Raw genomic sequence first — 21,824 nt, 5'->3', positions numbered from 1 at the left:
GATTGGTTTCTATGCAGAGCTGCAACGGATTTTGCATGCTCCAGCTTTAGTAAATAAACCCCATTGTGTCTCTGTGGTCAAGTGAATACAGAAGGTGTATACATTTGTATTACACAGTTCATTCGCCATGCTGCGTCTGGTCAATTTCCACGTTTTTTTGCTCTGCTGGGTTTAGGTGATAGGTCTTGCTTCGATACTCATCCCAAGAATTTTGTTTTAATCTCTGTTTGTTTTTTTCACAAGGAGAATAAATTGGCACTTCCAATATAAAGTCAGCACAAGAAAGCTTTCTTGAGCCAAGAAATGTAAACATCATTTATTTCAAATCCTCTTTAACTGGGCACGTTCCCAAAGCTCAGCATTCTAAATATCTCTCCCTTCATTGTTCATCAGATAAATGCTGGGTATCAATCTAAGAGTGCTTGTTAGGTGCCACAAATGTATGCACATACATGGAGGCATGTTAACAGGACTATATCTCTACAGTCCTTAATTTCATGTTTGGAAAACTAAACTGAGATTAACAATATAGTTAGTTCTGTTTTCTGCACAATGAACTGGCTAACCAGCAAAAAAATATAACCAACATTTTCCAAGGAACCTAATAATGTTTTGCTATTCTTGGCTGCAGTTGTCTATTTTGAGCAATCTACAAATCAGTAATCATCTATAATTGCCCACATAATCATTACAGAAATCAGAGACAATCACTGCAAGAAGTAGTGAGTTTGTCAAGTGAGGGCTGGAGTGTTTTCTAGACACAAAGACATGTAACAATTTTTCATGCAAAAAGTGCAAAGCTATGCTAAACTTACTAATTGCAAAAGGAACAATGTGAAATTGCATCTTGCAGTGACTAACTTGTATTTGAAAAGCTGTAGCAGTCACTAATTATGTAACAAATTAAGTCATTTTTCAGATAATTGTTCCTTCCTGATCAATAAACGCACTGTAAAAAAAATATCAAACACCCATGCATTCTTCAAAAGATTGGATGAAATTTAAAAAATATGTTCTTTCTGATCTTCTGTCAAGATCTGTAGCACCATCTTTGCGGAAATCTTTCCCTTTCCAATATCTTCCATTAGAATCTGCCGCACTGTTTGCTCGTTCATGTTTAATTCTTCTGCCATCACTTGTGCACTCAATCTTTGATCTGTGCATACAAAGGTTCACACATTTCCACATTGGCATCCGTCCTTTGTGTTTTTTACTGCAGACATTGTGGGGTTTATTTACTAAAGCTGGAGAGTGCAAAATCAGACTCACTTCTGCATAGAAACCAATCAGCTTCCAGGTTTCATTGCCAAAGCTTCATTGAACAAGCTGAGGTTAGAAGCTGATTGATTTCTATGCAGAAGGGAGCCTGATTTTGGACTCTCCAGCTTTAGTAAATAAACCCCTGTGTGTCATTGTGGACATCTTCCCATCCTGCCTTAAACCACCTATGCCATTCAAAAACACTTGATTTCTTCATGGCCTGTTGTAACATGTTAATCCGCTGCTCCAGATGTCACTCATTTTCCGCCAACAACGCAATGCACACAAGTGTTATTTCTGCTACTGCTCCATTAAGACTGATCGGACACAAGGGGGCACCAGTCTCAGCATAGAGGGTTAAAGATTTATTGGTAACAAGAGGTTATTAACTACTCCCAAATGTAAGAAGTATAATAGCATGGTAAAGCAATGCATTTGGTAAGCCCTCAGTCTGCCAGTGATGTGAATCCTGGTTATGCAGGGTGAGCAGAAATGCAGCCGTCAGTGTTCAGCAATGCAGAGAGTTTTTGAAAATGGCACCGAAACTAGCGTGGACCGCAAGAAAGTCGGGACCTCAGCGGGCAACCAAGGGCAGGGACAGGGTCAGGTGACACATTTTGAAGCACTTGCTTCTTCCTCAGACCTGATTGGCCGTCGGGTTCTCCAGTGTTATAGGCAGGAGACAGGAGGGGGCGGGATGATATCACTCTGACTAGCAGCTGGGGGAAGATGTCAGCAGCTAGGATCAGTGCTGACATCTGACATCCCAACCAACAATGCTGGGACAGCTTTTTTCTACAGCTATACTTTGACAACAAAATCTCACCTAGAGGTTTACGCATCCTAAAAAGCTGTCCTTTCTTAGACTCTGACTCCATTTCTGAATGGAAAATAATTTCTGAATTCTGTACCTAAAAGTGGATCCAAATTTTGATAAACCAGAGCACACACATTATCTCTCCTACACTAACAGGGCCAAATCACTCATAACCATTCTCACATCCTCCCATCCAAATTTACCTATGAAGTAGCTCCATTTCCTAAAAAAAAAACACACCAAAAAAGCAGAAGATTCCATGATCCATACTAAGCTCTCCAAACTACGGAGAGACTTTGATGACTATAACCTTAATTGAGTTTTCACCTCAAAACACAAGACCCACTCCATACCACCCCTTATGGACTTCTCTTCTTTACTACCCATTAAACCTATAGACAACAGCCCAGAATAAGAACCCCCAATTCGCTCCATACCACCTCTCATGGATTTCTCCACACTGCCCCTCAAAAAAACCACTAGTCACCAAAAACACTAATAGTCTCATACACCATACCACCATTACCAACCATTCCAACACAAAATCGACCAAAGAGAAGATTTCACAATCCAATATACACCCTACATGCAGTACCATTCCACCCGACACTCTGAGGCTCACCCCAACCCTTGTCACACTCCCCCTGTGACAACCCCCCTCCCCCCCATACCATACCCCACCAACCTAGTATACAATCTGGGACAGTACAGCCCACATCACCTAAATCCCCCACCGCAGCATCCTCCAATACCCAGCATTTTTTATCCCTGTAAACACAAACATTTCCCTTCCACCACCAAAACAACGTAACAATAAAAATCTTAACCTATCTTCCCATAACCTCTCCCCCACTGAAGTTTCCCTACTGCAATGGGGTTTAAACTTCACACCCACCCCCTGACCCAATTCCTTCACTCTATTCAAGGACTTGAATAGTGAATAAAAATAAAAACCTGCACAACAGAAAAATTGTATATATATATACTACAATCAAATTCTAAATGCTGCTGTTCATGAAAGGAAAAAAACAATCATTTATAAATATAAACACTCCACAGCGCAAAAAAATAAAAAAAAATAAATGTGTAAAAAGTCCCAAAAGTATATAAATTGTGCTCCAATCCCAAAAATAGTGCTCAACCAAATCTTCAACCAAAATGTGCTCACACCATCTGTGATTAATGATCCAATCCCCACTCACCAGATGGAATGGACTCTTTGCTGGTATGGCTAAAGAGTCAAACAAGCTTTAAAGACTGTGTATATTCTCTCTAGATACATCTGCACTTGATATCCTCCAAAAACGATTCCCAAGATTAGATGGCAATGAAAAAAAAAATAAAAGAAACAAATAGTGCAATGCTGTATAAAACTTTTTATGCTAAAAAAGCTGCTCTTAATGCACTCACATGATAAAAGATATGTTCACGCTTTTATAATAGGCTCAGGGGCTCATATTTATGACACAAATCCATAAATCTTTCTTTGCAGAAGTGGACTGGCAGTGAATAATATGAATTTCCCTTAAGGAAAGCAGGAAGTCAGTCCGGAGCGCCGCAAACCAGCGTGCATTCCACTCACCGGACGTGACTTCACTACGCATCCACCGAGACCAGAAATACGTCAATGCGTTTCACCCCTCCTCCAGGGCGTTATCCAAGACCTATTTCCGGTTCCGATGGATGCGTAGTGACGTCTTGTCCGGTGAGTGGAGCGCACACTGGTTTACGGCACTCCGGAGTGACTTCCTGCTTTCCTTAAGGGAAATTCATATTCTTCACTGCCAGTCCACTTCTGCAAAGAAAGATTTATGGATTTGTGTCACAAGTATGAGCATCTGAGCCTATTATAAAAGCGTGAACATATCTTTTATCATGTGAGTGCATTAAGGGCAGCTTTTTTAAAATAGGTTTTATACAGTATTGCACTATTTGTGTCTTTTATTTATTTTTTTTATTGCCATCTAATCGTGGGAATCGTTTTTGGAGGATATCAAGCGCAGATGTATCCACCAAGATGGATTCGGAATATCCCTAAGAGCCAATCCCATCGCCTCAGACATAACTGCACCAGACTGATTACCAACCACAAAGCTTGGTCTTTAGAAACAAATTCCTTCAGAAGGGATACCCATCCTGGGCAAGGATGGGCCAGTGTTTTCTGAACATAGTTTCCATTTTCTTGTCGGTGGAATTGTATTGCGTTATGAACCTAACGGTGGGTTCGGGATTGTTTCTGGTGGTAGGTAGGGTTCCAGTAAGGGAATGAGAGTAGGCTTCTTCTCTTCATATCATCCATCCCAACTATGCCAAAATTCGCTTACAGGAAGGCATCTAGTGTCAAAATCAAGATCACACCTAGCAAAATCTCCAACACCACCTCAAGACCGCTCACCCTCATCCCTATTACAGGGATGTTTCGCTGTAACAAAACCCTATGCCTCACCTATGCCCATGTTTCCCATGCTAATGGCAAAACCTATCCCATCACAGCCTTCTACAACTGTTCCTCCACTTACGTGGTATGCTGCCTCTCATGCCCCTGTGACCTTCTTTACATGGGCCGCACGATTAGAACACTCAAGAAAAAATTTGGTGAACACCGCCGTCTAGTTCAAGGCGGCCACCCCAAACACAGCGTCCCACAACACTTCTCTGAATTCCACCATAAGTCCATCCAAGATCTTAAAGTCTGGATCATTGACTCCATACCCAACACCACCTTCACAGCTGAACGTTTCCAACGCCTATGTAAACAGGAATCCTTTTGGATCTACACTCTCAATACACTAGCCCCTGATGGGTTAAACGAGGAAATAGAAGTCCACACTGTCTTATAAACACCACTCCATTAGTCTGTGCCGCTCACCAGATGCCATCTCCATTGACACAGAACCTGTTTAAAACACTCCCCCACTAATATCCAAAAAGTATGATCACCCCAATGCAATACGCATATATGCATCACATAGGCCTTCCCCACCTATACACACATAGATATTCACATATTGATTCATTATTCCCTTCCGATCGATTCCGTTTCTGTGTGTACGCACATGTGTTTACATGTACATGCGCCAACGCATCACATACCCCCCATCATAGCCCTATAAGAGAACACTTTATAGATCGTACACTTTGTTTATTATATTTGTTTATATGCATTACATATGAGTGTGTGTGTATATATATATCTTTTAACCACACTCCATGTATTTTTCCATCATTTTATTATCATTTTTTTTATTTTGATTATTTTTTACTCTTTAATATTACCCTTTTTTATATATATTTTTTATATTCCATATATATTTTTTATCGGTTTAGTTTATCATCTAATAACACTCTGCTTTATCATAAATTTGGTCCACGACATAACCCCTCTTTTGGGTTGCTATGCTCTTTGCCAAATAATTATCATTACCTTCATTCCATTTTATTACTACCATGATTTCCTTCATTCCTTTTTCCCCCCCACCCTCACCCCCCTCCCCTTTTTTCCTTTTTCCCCTGCATGTGCCTTTATTTGTTTATTTGCATAGAACTCTATATTATTATTATTATTATTATTATTATACAGTATTTATAAAGCGCCAATAGTTCGCTCAGCGCTGTACATTACAAAGGGAGACAGAACATGTGACAGAACAATACCAATACAATGCAAAACATGAGGGGATCAAGGGCCCTGCTCTTTCGAGCTTACAATCTAGGAGGGAGGGGGTGGTGGCACAGGAGGAGATAGCTGTGGGGGATGGAGTGGTAGGAAGAGTGGAGGAGGGAGGCAAGTTAGCAGGGGGTGGGGTAGGCTTACCTGAAGAGATGGGTTTTCAGGGTGCGCCTAAAGGAGAGGAGAGTAGGTGATAATCTGATGGGTTGGGGCAGGGAGTTCCAGAGGATGGGTGACACCCTGGAGAAGTCCTGGAGGCGGGCATGGGAGGAGGAGACCAGGGAACTAGAGAGAAGGAGGTCCTGTGAGGAGCGGAGTGTGCGTGCTGGGCGGTACTTGGATATTAGGTCAGTGATGTAGTTCGGGGCAGTATGGTGGACAGCTTTGTACGTCAGCGTTAGGATTTTGAATTTGATCCGTTGCGCAATCGGAAGCCAGTGGAGGGATTGGCAGAGGGGGGTGGCGGAGACAGAGCGGTTGGAAAGGTGAATGAGTCTGGCAGCCGTGTTCAGGATGGACTGAAGAGGGGATAGCCAGCGGCGAGGCAGGCCAGTGAGGAGGGAGTTGCAGTAGTCGAGTCGTGATATGATGAGGGAGTGGATGAGCTGTTTAGTGGTTTCTGGGGTTAGGAACGTGCGGATTTTGGCGATGTTGCGGAGGTGGAGTCTGCACGAGTTTGTTAAAGATTGGACTTGGGGCTGGAAGGATAGGTTGGAGTCCAGAATGACACCCAGTACTCTGGCCTGCAGGGCGGGTTTGATGGTAGCGTTGTTGGATGTGACGGAGAAATCAATGGTGGGTGGTGTCCGGGCTGGGGGGAAGACAAGAAACTCGGTTTTGGAGAGGTTCAATTTAAGGAAGTGGAGCGACATCCAGTCTGATATGTCGCTCAGTAGGTGTGTGATTCGGGCTGAGACCAAGGGGGTGAGGTGGGGGGTTGAGAGATAGATTTGTGTGTCGTCGGCATAGAGGTGGTAGTTGAAGCCGTGAGAGTGTATGAGTTGGCCAAGGGAGGAGGTATAGATGGAGAAGAGAAGGGGCCCGAGGACAGAGCCTTGAGGGACCCCAACAGAGAGGGGGAGTGAGGGGGAGGTGGTAGCATTATAGGTAACGCTGAAAGAGCGTTGTGACAGGTAGGATGAGATCCAGGAGAGAGCAGAATCTCTGAGGCCGAGGGAGTGTAGTTTTTTGAGGAGGAGGGGGTGGTCGACTGTGTCGAAGGCCGCAGAGAGGTCAAGGAGTAGGAGCACTGAATAGTGTCCATTAGCTTTGGCGGTTAGCAGGTCGTTGGAGAGTTTGAGTAAGGCAGTTTCGGTGGAGTGTAGGGGACGGAAGCCGGACTGTAGGGGATCGAGGAGGTTGTTGTCGTTGAGGTGAGAGCATAGGCGGGTGTAGACTAGGCGCTCGAGGAGTTTAGATGTAAATGGGAGCAGGGAGATGGGTCTGAGGTTGTTCGGGTCATTGGGGTCCAGGGAGGGCTTTTTAAGTATGGGGGTGATGTGTGCATGTTTCAGAGGGGAGGGGAAAGTGCCTGAGGAGAGGGAGAGATTGAAGATGTGGGTGAGGGAGCGTAGGATGGAGGATGAATCATGTTCACCAAAGACATTGCCACCATTATCTGAAGAACCACACTAGAACATTATGCCAATTACTGCTTTTTTATTGTATATGCCTCCCCTCCAACGATGCTCCGATCCCTATCCACCGACCCTAGCTGCTGACATCTTCCCTTAGCTGATAGTCAGAGTGATATCATCCCGCCCCCTTCTGTCACCTGCCTATAAAACACCAGAGAACCCGACGGCCAATCAGGTCTGAAGAAGAAGCAAGTGCTTTGAAACACGTCACCTGACCCTGTTCCCGCCCTGCCATTGGTCGCCCACCGAGGTCCCCTCTTCCTTGCGGTCCACGCTGGTTTCGGCGCTATTTTCAAAATCTCTCTGCATTGCTGAACACTGATGGCTGCATCTCTGCTCATCCTGCATAACCAGGATCTATCTTCACATCATTGGCAGACTGAGGGCTTACCAAAGGCATTCCTTTACCATGCTAATATACTTCTTATGTTTGTGAGTAGTTATTAACCTCTTGTTACCAATAAATCTTTAACCCTCTATGCTGAGTTTGGCTCCCCCCTGTGTCCGCTTTGTCTTCTACAGAGTTCTACTTCACTCTATGGGGAGCTGCCTTCACCATCCATCCGCCACCTAAGACCCTTGAACTATGGACTTCCCTGTCTCCATTTGTCACTTCATCGCCACCCCATTTTGAACTCATTACTATTGTACGCCTATTCCCCTATTTGTATTTCTCCTGCTGTATCTGTCATTTGTCACTAACCTATCTAGACTCTTCATGTGTGGTCCTCTCCCAGTGCCATTTTGTTTTTCGTTTTTCCATTAAGACTGAGTCAACTGGTCTGCAACCCAGGTGAGTGCAAGTTAAAACATGTCAGAACATGCTCCAGTGTGAATGTCTGTGTCACTCAGCACCATAGTGCTACGCCGAAGGCATTTCGGGAATTAAATTGTCATACTTTGCATGCATGGTTATCTCACAGGAAGGTTTCTTGTTGATACCCATCTTGTCTGCCTGAGGAGGCTTGGATGTGCTTCAGCTTGAAGCTGAGGCCTCTGACCTTTCTTTTCTGGATGCAGATTGGAGTTCCAGAAAAAGATCCTACTGGAGGTGTCTATAGGGCTCTTATGCTAGAACCTCATGAATAGGAGCTTGTTGACTCTTCTGGAGGAAAAGAATGCAGTTGCTTCTGGTGATGTCTGCTAAAGAGTTCTAACACAGGAGTGTCTGCTGTAATCCTGAGCATCTGTAATCCTATCCCTCTCTACCATGGAGTGTAAGTAATAAAAATCCCTACAAATGCATTTCAACCATCCCCTTATATCTTAGAAGTATGTTAGTGCAGCATGTTCAGTCAGCTTAAAGTAGTATTAAACCCTCAGTGTTTTTTAGTTTGACACATTGAGCTCAATAAAATAAACCTTCCCCAGTAAACTGTTAATATTCTTACTTCAGCACTTGTTTACAACTTTCAAAGCTGGCGACTCCTGTTCACACAGAGCTGCTTGCCTGAACTTCCCGTCTTTACAGGAAAGAGTTAACAGTGGACAAGGCAGTCTTGAGTCAGTCTGTTAGCTTGAAAAAGGAAGGAGGTGGCCTTGCCATCCTAGGCTACAGGGCTGTATCTTTCTTTTGAAGCACACAATGTACAATAGTGAGATTCTTTTGAATAGAGGGAGATGTAAAATTGACCAAATACAGACAGAGCCCTCACCTAGCTCAACAACATATTAAAGTGTCAACTGCTGGCCTGACTTCTACTTTCGACTCAAGCTTTCTTTTTTCTGTAAAAATGGATTGTTTCTGTAAATGAAAGAAATGTTACATGTTGTACCAATGCAACCACTTGTTTTTTGATTACATCTTCAAGTCAGATTTTTAGACCCAGACGATACTATGACAGGTGGAGGCAGATCATTTTGGAAGGGACCTGTGAGAGTAGAAATATGGGCAATTCTAATTCTGACTTGTTTTAAAGGTATAGGCTGCTGGGCATTCAGCCTGATCCTTGCTCAAGCATGCAGACTGTCAGGGTCTGGATCTAAACGTAGGACCTCTGCTGTGTCTGGCAGTAACTATTTTTGCTGAGCCACCTGAGAAGCCGGCCAGCTCCCTGTCTGATCTGTTAGACAATTTTGCCTTGTACCTTGTTTGTTGTGAACCTTGAACTCTTTGCTCCTTCTCTGAACTTTTTGATTTAAGCCATGTCATTTCACTTCCTGTTTGCCAAATTATTGTGCTCTCTCCAGCCAATATCTTGCTCTTGTCACTTCTGCTGCCGTCTGTATTTTTGCTACCACTCGTTATCAACATTTGGCTTGTTCCTCGACTACGCTTCTCCTTGACCCCAACCTGCAACCACTTGTACCAACCTTTGGCTTGTTTACCAACTAGGCTTCTGCTTGATCTTTACCTGCTATATCTGCTACTTGACCTCGCTTGTTCAGCTCCTGGTGAGGCCAACCTGAGTGCCTCAACCTATAACTTTTATGAATGATCAGGTGAACCTGATCAGTAGTGTGCCTGGGAGAGTAAATATGCAGAACTTGAACATCTTCACCTGGCTTGTAAAATTCTGGCAGCTGCTGAGAGCTCCGTTCATATTGATGTAGACACATCCCCAGAACTACATCTCCCAAGAGCTCTCCACCATCAGGAGCTTTGGTGAATACCAATTAGTACTTAGACTCCACACCTTGGATGAGCCCACACCATCCGCCAGGGTGACTTGCTTGTATACCTGTCCTGCTGGTCAGTGAGAGCCTTTCTACTGCTTTAGCTACTGGACTCCGAGCCTGACTCCAGACAGTGGATACCGGCAAGCCAATCACGGCTCACTAGTATAGGAAGCAGAGCTGTTATGAATGAGATTCCCGCATAAAAGCTTTGTTGACATTGTGACTGTGTGATCGCAGAGCGATCACATGATCCCCAGGCCGCCAAGAGCGGCTTGGTACCATGATCCACCAACCACTGTATCTGGTGTATGTTCAAGTTCTGCATTTTTATTTTCCCACACATACTACTGAGCATTCAAAGTGAACACAGGTCCACCTGATCATTCATTTTCTTTTAGTGAACACTCTAGTAAAACAACCCCAATATATGGCCAGCATAAGGATAGCGACTCCTAATTCCTCTCTAATCAGGTTGATCTTAACATGAGCGTATCTCACAGTTAATATCACAACACTAGGTCTCAAGCCTGGACTGGCAGACTAGGATCTCCAACATATTCCAAAGGTCTTGGTTTGTAGACCAAGATTCCTACATGTATGGCATTATGTGAATGCATGGAAGCTGTTCTTCTTCAATAATACCTCTTTTAACAGCAGAAATATTCCCTGCCCCTAAATAACAGACAGTTAGCTTAGTACATTCAAAACTTTAATCAAGGCTTTAACTGGTTTATATGGTATCAATAGATTAGAAAGGCATCAAATTCTAAAAAATATTTTATTTTCTTCCCTCATATTGCATGTTTTCATTACAATCTTCCCAATCAAACCAAACAAGGAAAATACAGGGCATGTGAGTTAGCTTTAAAATCAAGTACATAAACTGATTTCTGTTTTCATAAATCTACATTCATTAATAGAAATTTTCCATTAACCAGTACAAAATTGAGACCATTTTGTGGGCTGAGCCAATGCCCAGCCTATCCATTTAGTAAGAACTTGTGACACCACTAAGTGATAAAACAATTTAGAGATGTCAGTTATTCAAAGTGAGCTATTTTACTAAAACTGTCCATAAACATCAATCATTTGTTACTGAGATTTAAAGTCCAGTTGTTCTTTCATGTTAAATTAGCTAAATACATTCCAGATATATCAAAATAAAAGTTGTTCAAAGTTTTACAGTTTGCTGTCTATAAAAGCAAGCACATCCTGATCAGACAGGCCTGTCCCCTGCCTACAAAGAAGCATGCTGTCTGTGTGGAAGCAGTGGTCTCTCAGCAGAGATCTGACATCACCCCAACTAAGTCATAGCTAGAATTCTCTAATCAGCAAAGCTCATGCTCCCTGCTAACTGGTGAGTTCTAGCTCTGATTCAGCAGGGTTCACACCCGACCTCTACAGAGGGACCACTGCTTCCACAAAGAAAGCAAGCATGCTGGTAGGGCACTGGCTTTTCTACTCAGGCTGTGGTTTTCTAAAGGAAACAGGGAGAGATTTACAAAAAACTGGAGCACTGAGAATCTGGTGCAGCTGTACATGGTAGCCAATCAGCTTCTAACTTTAGCTTGTTCAATTAGGCTTTGACAATACAACATGGAAGCTGATTGGTTTCTATGCAGAGCTGCACCATATTTTGTATTCTCCAGTAAAAAATCAACCCCAAACTGTCAGCCATTGAACACATTTTGTTTTGATGTACTTGGAATGTGTTTAGCTGATTTAAACTGAAATTGGGCTTTAAGCAGAAGTCAACTGGGATGTTTATGAGGAGTAAATTGAGTCAAGATTCTGGTGCAGTCGTGCTACAATGTAACTGTGTATGCAGTAGCACTAATAATGTTAAATAGGTGCTGGGACCTTTGCTGGAGTATTGGCAAATCGTGGATTACTTTCATATGTCTACATCCATTGATAATAATGTTCTGCTAACCAATAAAAAGCAGAAGAAGCCATTTTGTGGACAAAACCAATGCCCAGCCTATTCCAGATTAGTGCATAAATTGGGACCCTTGGACAAACGGGGTGGAAAATTTGAGATGAAAATTTAATGATCTGGAATGATCAATCAAGATCTGCACACAGATCTGCTGTAGTATCCCTGATATGCACTGTCCAGAGGATGTGCATGTCAGATAAAAATGTGTTTTCCAAAGATCTGATTAATGTCATATTAACCCCCTGTGTGTTGGTAACTTACAACAGGAGGCAGATATAGAAGACACACATTAATGTAGCTCTTTATTCATACATACATCTTTAAATGTATTTATTTAAATGCAACGCAGTTTACGTACATACATGTGTCCTGATATCCACCTCCTGCAGATATAAGACTGGGAGAATGGAAAGCGGGGAAGCAGCACAAAGAGCTAATTAACTTCGCTAAGAAGGAATATGCTGGTAGGAGGAGAACGCAAAGTGACAGAGTGTTGAACCCATCAATTTGCTGCCTCTCTTTTCACTGTCTCGTCACAGGCTAGGGAGGGTCAAGATCTCTAAACAATACTGAAGTGCAGCAGAGACAAATCAGGTCTTCTGCCCTGCAGGGTAGGGCTGTACTGTGTGGCAGAGCTATGTAAATCTCAGGACAGTATGGGCAGAAATATAAATCCTTTCGCAGGTAAAATAACTGTCTTGTATGTATTTATCAGTGTGCCCGGAGTTCAGCTTTAAAGCAGACATACCGACAAATGTAAAGTTACATACATGCTAATAGTCTCGCATAGGCAGTAACAGAATAAGTGAAATACCTCTCCTGAATAAACCTCTGCTCCATGTTCTCACAAAAGCTAACCATGTGACCATCAACTAGCAATTGATCATGTGACTTTAGCCAAGGGGGCTTGGGGAGTGAAATTTAGCCAATTCGCATTGCACCCAAGCTGCTTCTGCTCAGACCACGTGACGGGCCACCAGATGTTTTTTTCTTCAGGATATTGAATTATTTCAGCAGCTCTATTACGTGTGACAAGAACATACCCAAACCTATGGCTCCACTCCAGACTTGCTGCTTTCATCCCACAAGGACATCCTGGGTTCTGGCTACCACAGCCTGCCTCTATTCTCAGTCACTCTCAGACTGCATACTGTATGTTGATGCCTCCACTCAAAACCAACATTCCTTGACGTTTTTCACCACTGCTGGCTTGCTCACAAGGATAGGGAAGGCAAGTGATGAAACGCGTCAAAGAAGGATGGTTTCAGGGTGAGGCATCAATGTATGCAGTCTTAGAGTGACTGAGAATGGAGACAGGCTGTGGTAGCCAGAACCCAGGTTGTCCATGTGGGATGAAAGAAGCAAGTCTGGAGCAGAGCCATAGGTTTGGGTATGTTCTTGTGAAGAAACGCATCAAGCAAGTTGGGGCTTTGGGTGGAGACATCAATGTATATAGTCTTTTTTTGACAATTATTAAACACAGAAAGAAGAGCTAAGTTTTGGAGTGTGTCTCTATTATTCATGCATTATATACTCTAGCTAGCGTGCTTACTGTACATATATGTAACTTTAAATCTGACTATAGGTTAGTCCCCACCTATGTAGGAATTATTCAGTTAATTGAATAGTACATTTCAGAAAAGAGTTGCACAATTGTAAGAAATGAGTGTATAAACTTACAGGAGGGCTACAGGAGAACATTTCATGGTCAGATAATTCCCTAATGTCAGACTAATACGTGATATCTGTGTTTAGTTTAGGCACACAATTTGGCTTCCCCACTGTTTGTTGGTGACACATCCACTTTTAATAAAAACAAAAAATGCTATATAACCACTCCATTAGCAACAATAGCACCATTAGCTGTCTCTGTGTCTTAAAATCTTTATGCACAATCAATTTCACTTTTGACATGGATAAAATGGTACCTTGTTCAAGGCACCCATACTTAATGACCAAACTCTCGTAAATACAGAGTAAATTAGCTGCCAAACAATCTCAGGGACCAGCATGTCTACACATCAAATCCAAAGGTAATTCATGCAGATCCCACATCTAAGAAATAAAAAGATCTATTTGAAGAATAAATCATACTGATATAAATGTACATACATGTATATCAAATGGTTCCCCATTTGGAAGGCCTGAGCTAAACCAAAAAGTGCTAAAGAAGGCAGTGAGAGGTCAATGCGCTGTTATTTTTTACTCTTTTTTTTTTACTTTTTTTTATGAATGAAAGAGGTAATAAGCAAAATCCATCTATGTTTATGGCTGTTAAACTGCCAGAAGCAAACATAATATTTTGGCTGAACAAGCTACAATATTTCTCTTCTCAGTACGCCACTAAAGCAGCAGTGCTCAGTATATTAAAGTGGTATTAAACCCAAAACCAAAAATGTAATGTATTGCAGCTTACCAATCCTTAGATGTAGTGGCTGCATTTATTTTCTTTTTTTAAGGCTTTTTTCCCTCTGTTTTCACCTGTGATCTGGCCAGTAACATGCCCCCTAAATCAGAGTGCCTCCACTCTGGAAAAATTAGCACAGGGGGCATAATTGGACAGAAGCATTGTCAGTCTGGGGGGAGTGTTAGATGTACTGGCAGATTTAAATACACTAACCATTTGAAGCCAACCTCCCGCTAATACTTTATTATCAGTTACAGCAGTTTTTTTTTCCTTTTAGGATAAAGATTCTACGTGAATAAACAAAAATTGACCATTGTAAGCGACCCTGCCAGTGTTAAATGGTTTGTCTCATTCTTGTAAACTGATAAGTCTGGAAGAGAGCTTGTTCTTTTTAAAACAACATACTTACTGGCTGGACCACTAGATGAAAACAGAAGAAAGAAAGCCTAAAAGGGAAAATAAATGCAGCCAACATATCTAATAATTGATAAGCTGCACTATAGGTTTGCTTTTTGGTTTAATACTACTTAAAAGAACTCTGCTTCAAATCCCTTTAAAAGCAACACCAAGGGTTTCTGCCAAGCCTCCCCACCACTTGTCTTCTCCAAAGTTACAATCAGTTCCATATTTTGGAACATTTTATTTAGACTTCCCAAACTAAAGAAATTATTAGCAAATAGCAAAATGGTGTGCAAAGTGCAATAGCCCAAATGAGCCAATCATCTTTATTTATTGTAATCAGATTAATGAAAGACGAAGCCTGATTGGTTTCTTTGGCTTAAAGCACTTGCCAGTATCTTTAGTTTGCCTTTGTAAGCTTGAAAGTCTCTCTATTCCAGTAAAACAGAGCTCATAGGAGTGCCATTTCACCAGCTATCGTGCAATCCTTCCCAGCAGAAAAAGCAGGGAAAGGGAGGAACCCTGTGTGTTGCTACAAAGAAGGGTCTCAAACAGGGGTCTACTTGGTTTTAAAGTAGAACACCACTCTGAGCAGGGAGCCCAACTCTTTACATGCTACTGATGGGAGGCAACAAATGTAAGACCTGCCATTGATCTGGAAACTCCACAGTTCCCAACACAGGTTTATATCTCATCATTGAATCTACAAAACGTTTTCCTGGATCCCCCCTGAGCACCTCTGCACTATCTAACAGGGGCATATTTATAAAGCAGCAATTCTCCAATCATTCACTGTTTTTTTGCAAATAGAATGCCTATAGAAAGACCTGCAGCATTTTTAAAAAACACATTTCCCTGATCAAGTCACATGCGCTGCCATCCACCAACATCTGGATTTCCCATTCTTTAATAAAGATCTCTGTAACAATTGCCATAGTTATTATTGGCCCAAGTCATCATTCACGATTGCATTAAACATTTAATGTTTTCAAAAAGCGTATCATTGATTCTACCAACACCATTGATTTCTATATGGACCGGTTTTGCTCAATCCTCACTGCACACTTTCATTATACATTCACCATACTACAAATGAGGACTACATCTTTCTAGTTTATTTCATAATCTGCATAGGCTAACATAAACCCTCTTGACTCAGTGCAGAATTATAATGATCATGAATCTATAGGCCCAATTCTAGAGAATTGGTCAGTGAATGAGGTCATATCCAGGCACATTTGATTTTTGTTTTATATAAATATGCCCCTTAGTCAAGGAGGAATGTGTGCTGTCCCACATAAAGCAATCAGCAGTCATCTCTCATTGTCCTGACTACTGCAGAATGATGAAAGACATATTCTGATTGGCTTTCCTGAGCAAATTCACACAAGTACTCTTTGTACTACAATATTTTCAAAGAATGATACCATTTGATGTCTACTCTATAGAGTCAATCCAATAACATTTTTAAATCGGCTTGACAGTGTGAGCAGAAGGTTAAGCAGTCACCAAGCTGTGAATAATGCATGTCATTCAGTGCGTTCCTACGTCTTTCTGTAATACAAAAACAACGTGTACCTTTCTGGCAATTAGAACCCACATCCACTGCTTTTCTGTGCATGGCTGGTCTGAATGATCTAGTGCAATGGACATCAGACCTCCACAGCCTAGGAAACCTCCTGCTTCATTCTGTGAACTAGATCTACAATTTATCACAGCAGTTAGTCAGGCACCTGACAGAAGTCTATGGCTTGTATGCTTGTTTTTAATTTTTTATGTTGAAGTACAAAACTTCAGTTAAAGGCACAAAGGAGTTTACCATCATAGCATCCCCAGCAGATGTGTATGGTAGTAAACGCATCCTAAGTACCTCACTCTGTGGTTTCAGGTTCCAGAGTGCCTTATTGCCTGCAGGAGCAAAGTGATTAAAGCGTACGTCAGACAGAATAACATAGATCTCAGGCACTTGCGATATAACTAATAGATAACAAGATGTAATGTGAAGGGAGGTTAATTCATTGCGTCTGTTTCCAGAACTCTGTCCCACTCCAGGAGTTTCTAGCAAATTGATATCTAGGAGTTTATTGATTATCCTGTAAAGGATGGAAGTAGTCTTTCTACTGACAAAGGCTTCTGCCAGAGACTGGTTGCAGAATGCTGAGTCTTGCATCCAATGAAGTCAAAAACACAATTACAGCAGCAAATCCTCCAACTTTTTTTTCAAGGAATCGGGAAAGTTCCTTTGTCGCCAATCAAGGATCTGATCTTCCCAGAAAAGTCTACAGAAGTGCTACAGTGCACTAGGCTAGAGTGCAAATTTCCTCGTACAGAAAAAATTGCAGGTTGCATTCCACAATGGACAAGACAGGCTGATGATGAAAACAAGCAAAATGGGTCCACAGGAGAGCACAGCTGAGATTATTCATTAGCTGCCAAGAATAACCTACAGTAAAACTGCAGTCAGGAGGCTAGAGGTAAGTATGTAAATCAAAGAGTGCAAAAAGAGCTACTACCTAGATTCCTCTCTTGAAATCAAGAAGTATGCAACAGAGTATTGTAGAGACATGGAAGCTGCAAGGTAAACGGTGTATGTAGTAGGAGCATTTCCACTGCAGCACAGAACTTGGACAAACAGACATGAAGAGAGGACTGCACAAAATGAATGGTTAGATTAGGCCTTGTAGGTAAAGAAAGCTCTTACTAAAGATGAAAGCTTTGTGAGTAGTCATGGATCCCAAGGCTTAAACCAGGACTGTTTCTTCTTTCCATGCCTACCGGCTTCTGTTTGTTATTACATCAAAACTGTAAAAATGTCAGGTTTGCTGCATTGTATACAACAGAATAGGTCTGGCCCTTCGGTTGCTGGTCTGGTTAAGCTGATCCACCAGCCAGATGAGAAGCGTTCCTTTAATGGAGGCTTTTACCTGCAACCTTGATGAATAATAGAGGTAAGTTAACCTGTGTGTGTCCAGCTTAAAATCCATGGATAGAGAGCAGTGGGACACGATGGAAGCTGTAAAGCCGCAGGTTGTCCAAGGCTGGAAGAGGAGTTATTAATTAAATGAATTATGGGGCACTGGAGGATAATGGGATATTCGAGCACACTAAAGGACAATATAGGGAATATGGTTACAGCATGGAGAGGAACAAAAGACAATTTATACAGAGCAAGGGAAGAGGAACCGTTAATGAATATGAAATACGGAGCACTGGAGGCCAACGGGAGGATTGAGGGCAATATGGTTGAATATGGTTACAGCATGGAGAGGAGCAGAAGAGAAAACACAGAGAAAGGGCTAGGAGTCATTATGAATATAATTTTTGGGGAAATGGGAGGATTGGGGACACCACAGGACCATAATTGGGGATATGATTACAGCACAGAGAGGAGCAGAAGACAAAACAGGGCAAGGGAAGAGACACCATTAATAAATGTGAACTTTGATGCATTGGAGGCCAGTGGAAGAATTGGGGACACCATAGGACAATAATGGAGCATACGGTTACAGCATGGAGAGAAACAGAAGACAAAACAGGACAAGGGAAGGGGGGTAATTCATGAATATGAACTATGGGTCACTGGGGGGGATTGGGGGCACCATAGGACTATATCAGGGGATATGGTCACACCATAAGGAAATAATAGGGCATATGGTTGTAACTTTGAGAGAAGCAGAAGATAAAACATGTCAAGGGAAGGGGATTCATTAATGAATAGGAACTAAGGGGCACTGGGGGGCATTGGAAGAATTGGGAACACCATAGGACAATAATGGGAGATATGGTCACATTATAAGGCAATAATGGGGGATATGGTTATAACTTTGAGATGAGTAGAAGATAAAACAAAACAAGGGAAGAGGAGTCATTAATATATATGAACTGTGGGGCAATGGAAGGATTTGGGACACCGTGGGGCAATAATGGGAGATATGGGTATAACTTGAGAGGAGCAGAAGATAAAACAAGACAAGGGAAGGGGAGTCATTAATAAATATGAACTGTGGGGCACTGGAAAGATTGGGGACACAGTGGAACAATTATGGGGGATATGGTCACAGCATGGAGAGAAGCAGAGGATAAAATGGGACAAAAGGAGAGAAGCCATTAATGAATATGAACTATTGGGGCAATGGGAAGATTGGGGACACCACCGGACAGTAATGGGGGATATGGTCACGGAATGGTGAGGAGCAAAGGATAAAACAGGACAAGAGGAGAAGAGTCATTAATGAATATGAACTATTGGGGCAATGGGAAGTTTGGGGACACCAATGGACAATCATGGGGGATATGGTCACAGCATGGTGAGGAGCAGAAGATATAACAGGACAAGAGGGGAGTTATAATGAATATGAACTATTGGGGGAAACGGGAAAATTGGGGACACCACCGGGCAATAATGGGGGATATGGTCACACCATGGTGAGGAGCAGAAAATAAAACAAGAGGGGAGTCATAATGAATATGATCTATTGGAGGCAATGGGAAGATTGGGGACACCACCGGGCCATAATGGGGGATATAGTCACAGCATGGTGAGGAGCAGAAGATAAAACAGGACAAGAGGGGAGCCATACTAAATATGAACTATTGGGGGCAATGGGAAGATTGGGGACACCAGCAGACAGTCATGGGGGATATGGTCACAGCATGTTGAGGAGCAGAAGATAAAACAAGTCAAGAGGAGAGGAGTCATTAATGAATATAAACTATGAGGCACTGGAGGATAACTAGATGGATGGGGAGACCATAGGGCAGTAGTTGGTGACACCATGACATCATGGAGAGGACAGAAGCCAAAACACAGAGGACAAGGGGTGCATACAGATTAGATAGACGGGCGAATAATGAGCATTGGGTCAGTGCGAATAAGGAGGCAAGGTGGCATTGGCCGCGGAGCTGCTGTCCCCTGGCTGGGACGTGATGTGGGACACCGGCAGGATGACCTGGTTTGGCCTCATGGACTCCTCGTAGGTGGGTAAGTACTTGACCTCTTCGTAGCTGGGCAGCTGCAGGAAGAGCGGCGAGGAGATGATCCTGAGCTCATGCTCGGAGAGGTGGCGCACACTGTCTATGAGCGAGTCCTGCGAGCTGGTCTCGTTGAGGAGCCCCGGCCCGTTCTGCCCCCGCGGCTGCGGCCGGGTGTACCGGCGGGGGCTGGGGCAGATCATCCGCTGCAGAAAGTATCCGATGGCAAAGAGCACGAGGAGGATGAGCAGTCCGGACAGCTTGCGGACGAACCAGCCCACATTGTCCAGGAAAGTGTGGAAGGGCAGCTTGCAGCATTTGATCTCCGTGTGGCTGACGTTACCGAACACACAGCAGCCCTCCTTGTCTCCGCACAGCAGATCTCCGCAGCTCCAGCCAGCCTGGGAGTCGGGCAGTAGCAGCAGCGGCAGCAGCAGGGCTGCGATCACCAGGGAGCCCCCGGAGAAGCAGCGCACCATCCTCAGCAGCAGCAGCCCTCCGAGCAGGCACACTGCAGCAGGCACACTTTGGAAGTGTCACATCTTCACCAGTCTTTGGGGAGGGGAGATGAGGACTGGAAAGCTGCAGCCCCCTGCAATGGATCGCTGCTACTGCTGAGAGCCCTTCCTCAGGGTTTCTTGTCCCAGTGACCTTGGGCTCAGACGACTTGATCATCGTATGAATGCTGGTGTGTGGAGAGCAGCTTCAGATATCAAAGCCAACCCATCATCATCATCATCATCATCATCACTGGAAGCAGACCAGATTAGAGGGAAGCGACAATCAGATGACATCTCTCATTGAATCTGCTCTCTGCCTGCCAGCCCTGACACTCATGAGCTTTTCTGATGATGCTACTGAGGTGTGTTGACAATCAGCATGATCAATGCCAGGTCTATTATACATGTGAAGGATGATCAGGACTTGGATGGCACACTGGGATCATTTGATCCCTCTGTGATCTTTTCTGCCTGTTAATAAACAGCTGCCTGCCTGGCTATTTGTAACCTCTCTCTCTATATTGCTTCTATTCTGCTTTTCTATGGTAGAGAAGCTCAGGTAATAGAGATTTTGCTATTGCACACTTTGTGATAACTAACCAGTAACAAGGACAGTGAGAATCTGTCATTTCTAGACAGGATCCTTTGCCATCAGAGCAATGCTGTTTCATGAATCACCAGGGGGGTTTTGTTTCATGGGGCTTCATCTATGTTCATTACCAGGTGAGCATTTATTTCATTGTAGAATCACATTGGCTGCTTGTCAGTCTGTGCAATCCATAGCTGTCTGATGGTACCTGCAGTCTGCCTTCTTCTGTAAATTGCTGCCTTGGTCCAGACTACAGCACTGAATACATGCAGCAGCTGCTGAATATTGATTGCAGAGGACCCCAAACCATTGGCAGTCATTATTGTTGCTGCATGTATGTGTCTGTTCTGTGCCACCCAGCCATAGCCTGTCTTTATCAGGAATTGTTTGGCTTCTTGGAGTATGCTGTGGCTGCAGGCTTATCACTCCCAATCCAATTTCACTGATCACTACCCTGTCAGCTCCAGTTGCGGCTTTTGCTGGTATTGCCCATCACCAGCCTGATGGCATCCTGTGCACAAATGTAATACAGAATTCTACCTTGTCTCCTAAATCCCCACCTCGTTATTAAAAACAGATGCAGTGTCAGGGGGACAATGTAACGTACCCGTGTGACTCCATATTTCTACTATGATGTAATGCTGACCAAATGAAGCAACTTAACAGAAGAATTCCATTGTACAAGTGATACTTTGCTATCCCAATCATTGATTTCATTTTAGGTGACACAGCCAGAAGTATTGTGGAGCCAGATTTCATATCTCATTGTCCTGTCTATGAGACATGCCTTACCACACCAGAATCTTAATGTAGACCCGCACTTGTGATTAACATTGCCAATGAATAGCCACAATGACATGCTTGCAGATTTACTGGAAATAATTCATCATTCCACCTTCTATACCAGCCTTTCTCAACCAGGGTGCCTGGGCACCCTGGGGCGCTTTGAGGTTTCTTCAGGGGTGCCCTGGCAAAATCTCTAAAAATTGCCCAAAACTTGTATACAAGCCAGCGGG

The 21,824-nt window shown here is 43.1% G+C and overlaps 1 protein-coding gene across 1 annotated transcript; it reads right to left on the bottom strand.

The window, feature by feature from the left end:
- Positions 1-10,762: 10,762 nt before the first annotated feature.
- On the bottom strand, positions 10,763-20,526 carry CUNH3orf80 (chromosome unknown C3orf80 homolog). The gene has a single exon (XM_089675437.1). The coding sequence runs from the start codon at positions 20,196-20,198 to the stop codon at positions 19,611-19,613; it is 588 nt and encodes a 195-aa protein (XP_089531563.1). The 5' UTR covers positions 20,199-20,526; the 3' UTR covers positions 10,763-19,610.
- Between the last annotated feature and the right edge of the window lie 1,298 nt (positions 20,527-21,824).

This window comes from Staurois parvus, unplaced genomic scaffold (genome assembly GCF_062004578.1).
Source record: "Staurois parvus isolate SC_StPar_1 unplaced genomic scaffold, SC_StPar_1.0 ptg000155l, whole genome shotgun sequence".
Lineage (NCBI taxonomy): Eukaryota > Metazoa > Chordata > Amphibia > Anura > Ranidae > Staurois > Staurois parvus.
This window is presented reverse-complemented; position numbering and strand designations above follow the sequence as displayed.

Bases quoted from the DNA above. Each gene is read 5' to 3' on its own strand.
- CUNH3orf80 (XM_089675437.1), bottom strand. From the start codon at position 20,198: ATGGTGCGCTGCTTCTCCGGGGGCTCCCTGGTGATCGCAGCCCTGCTG.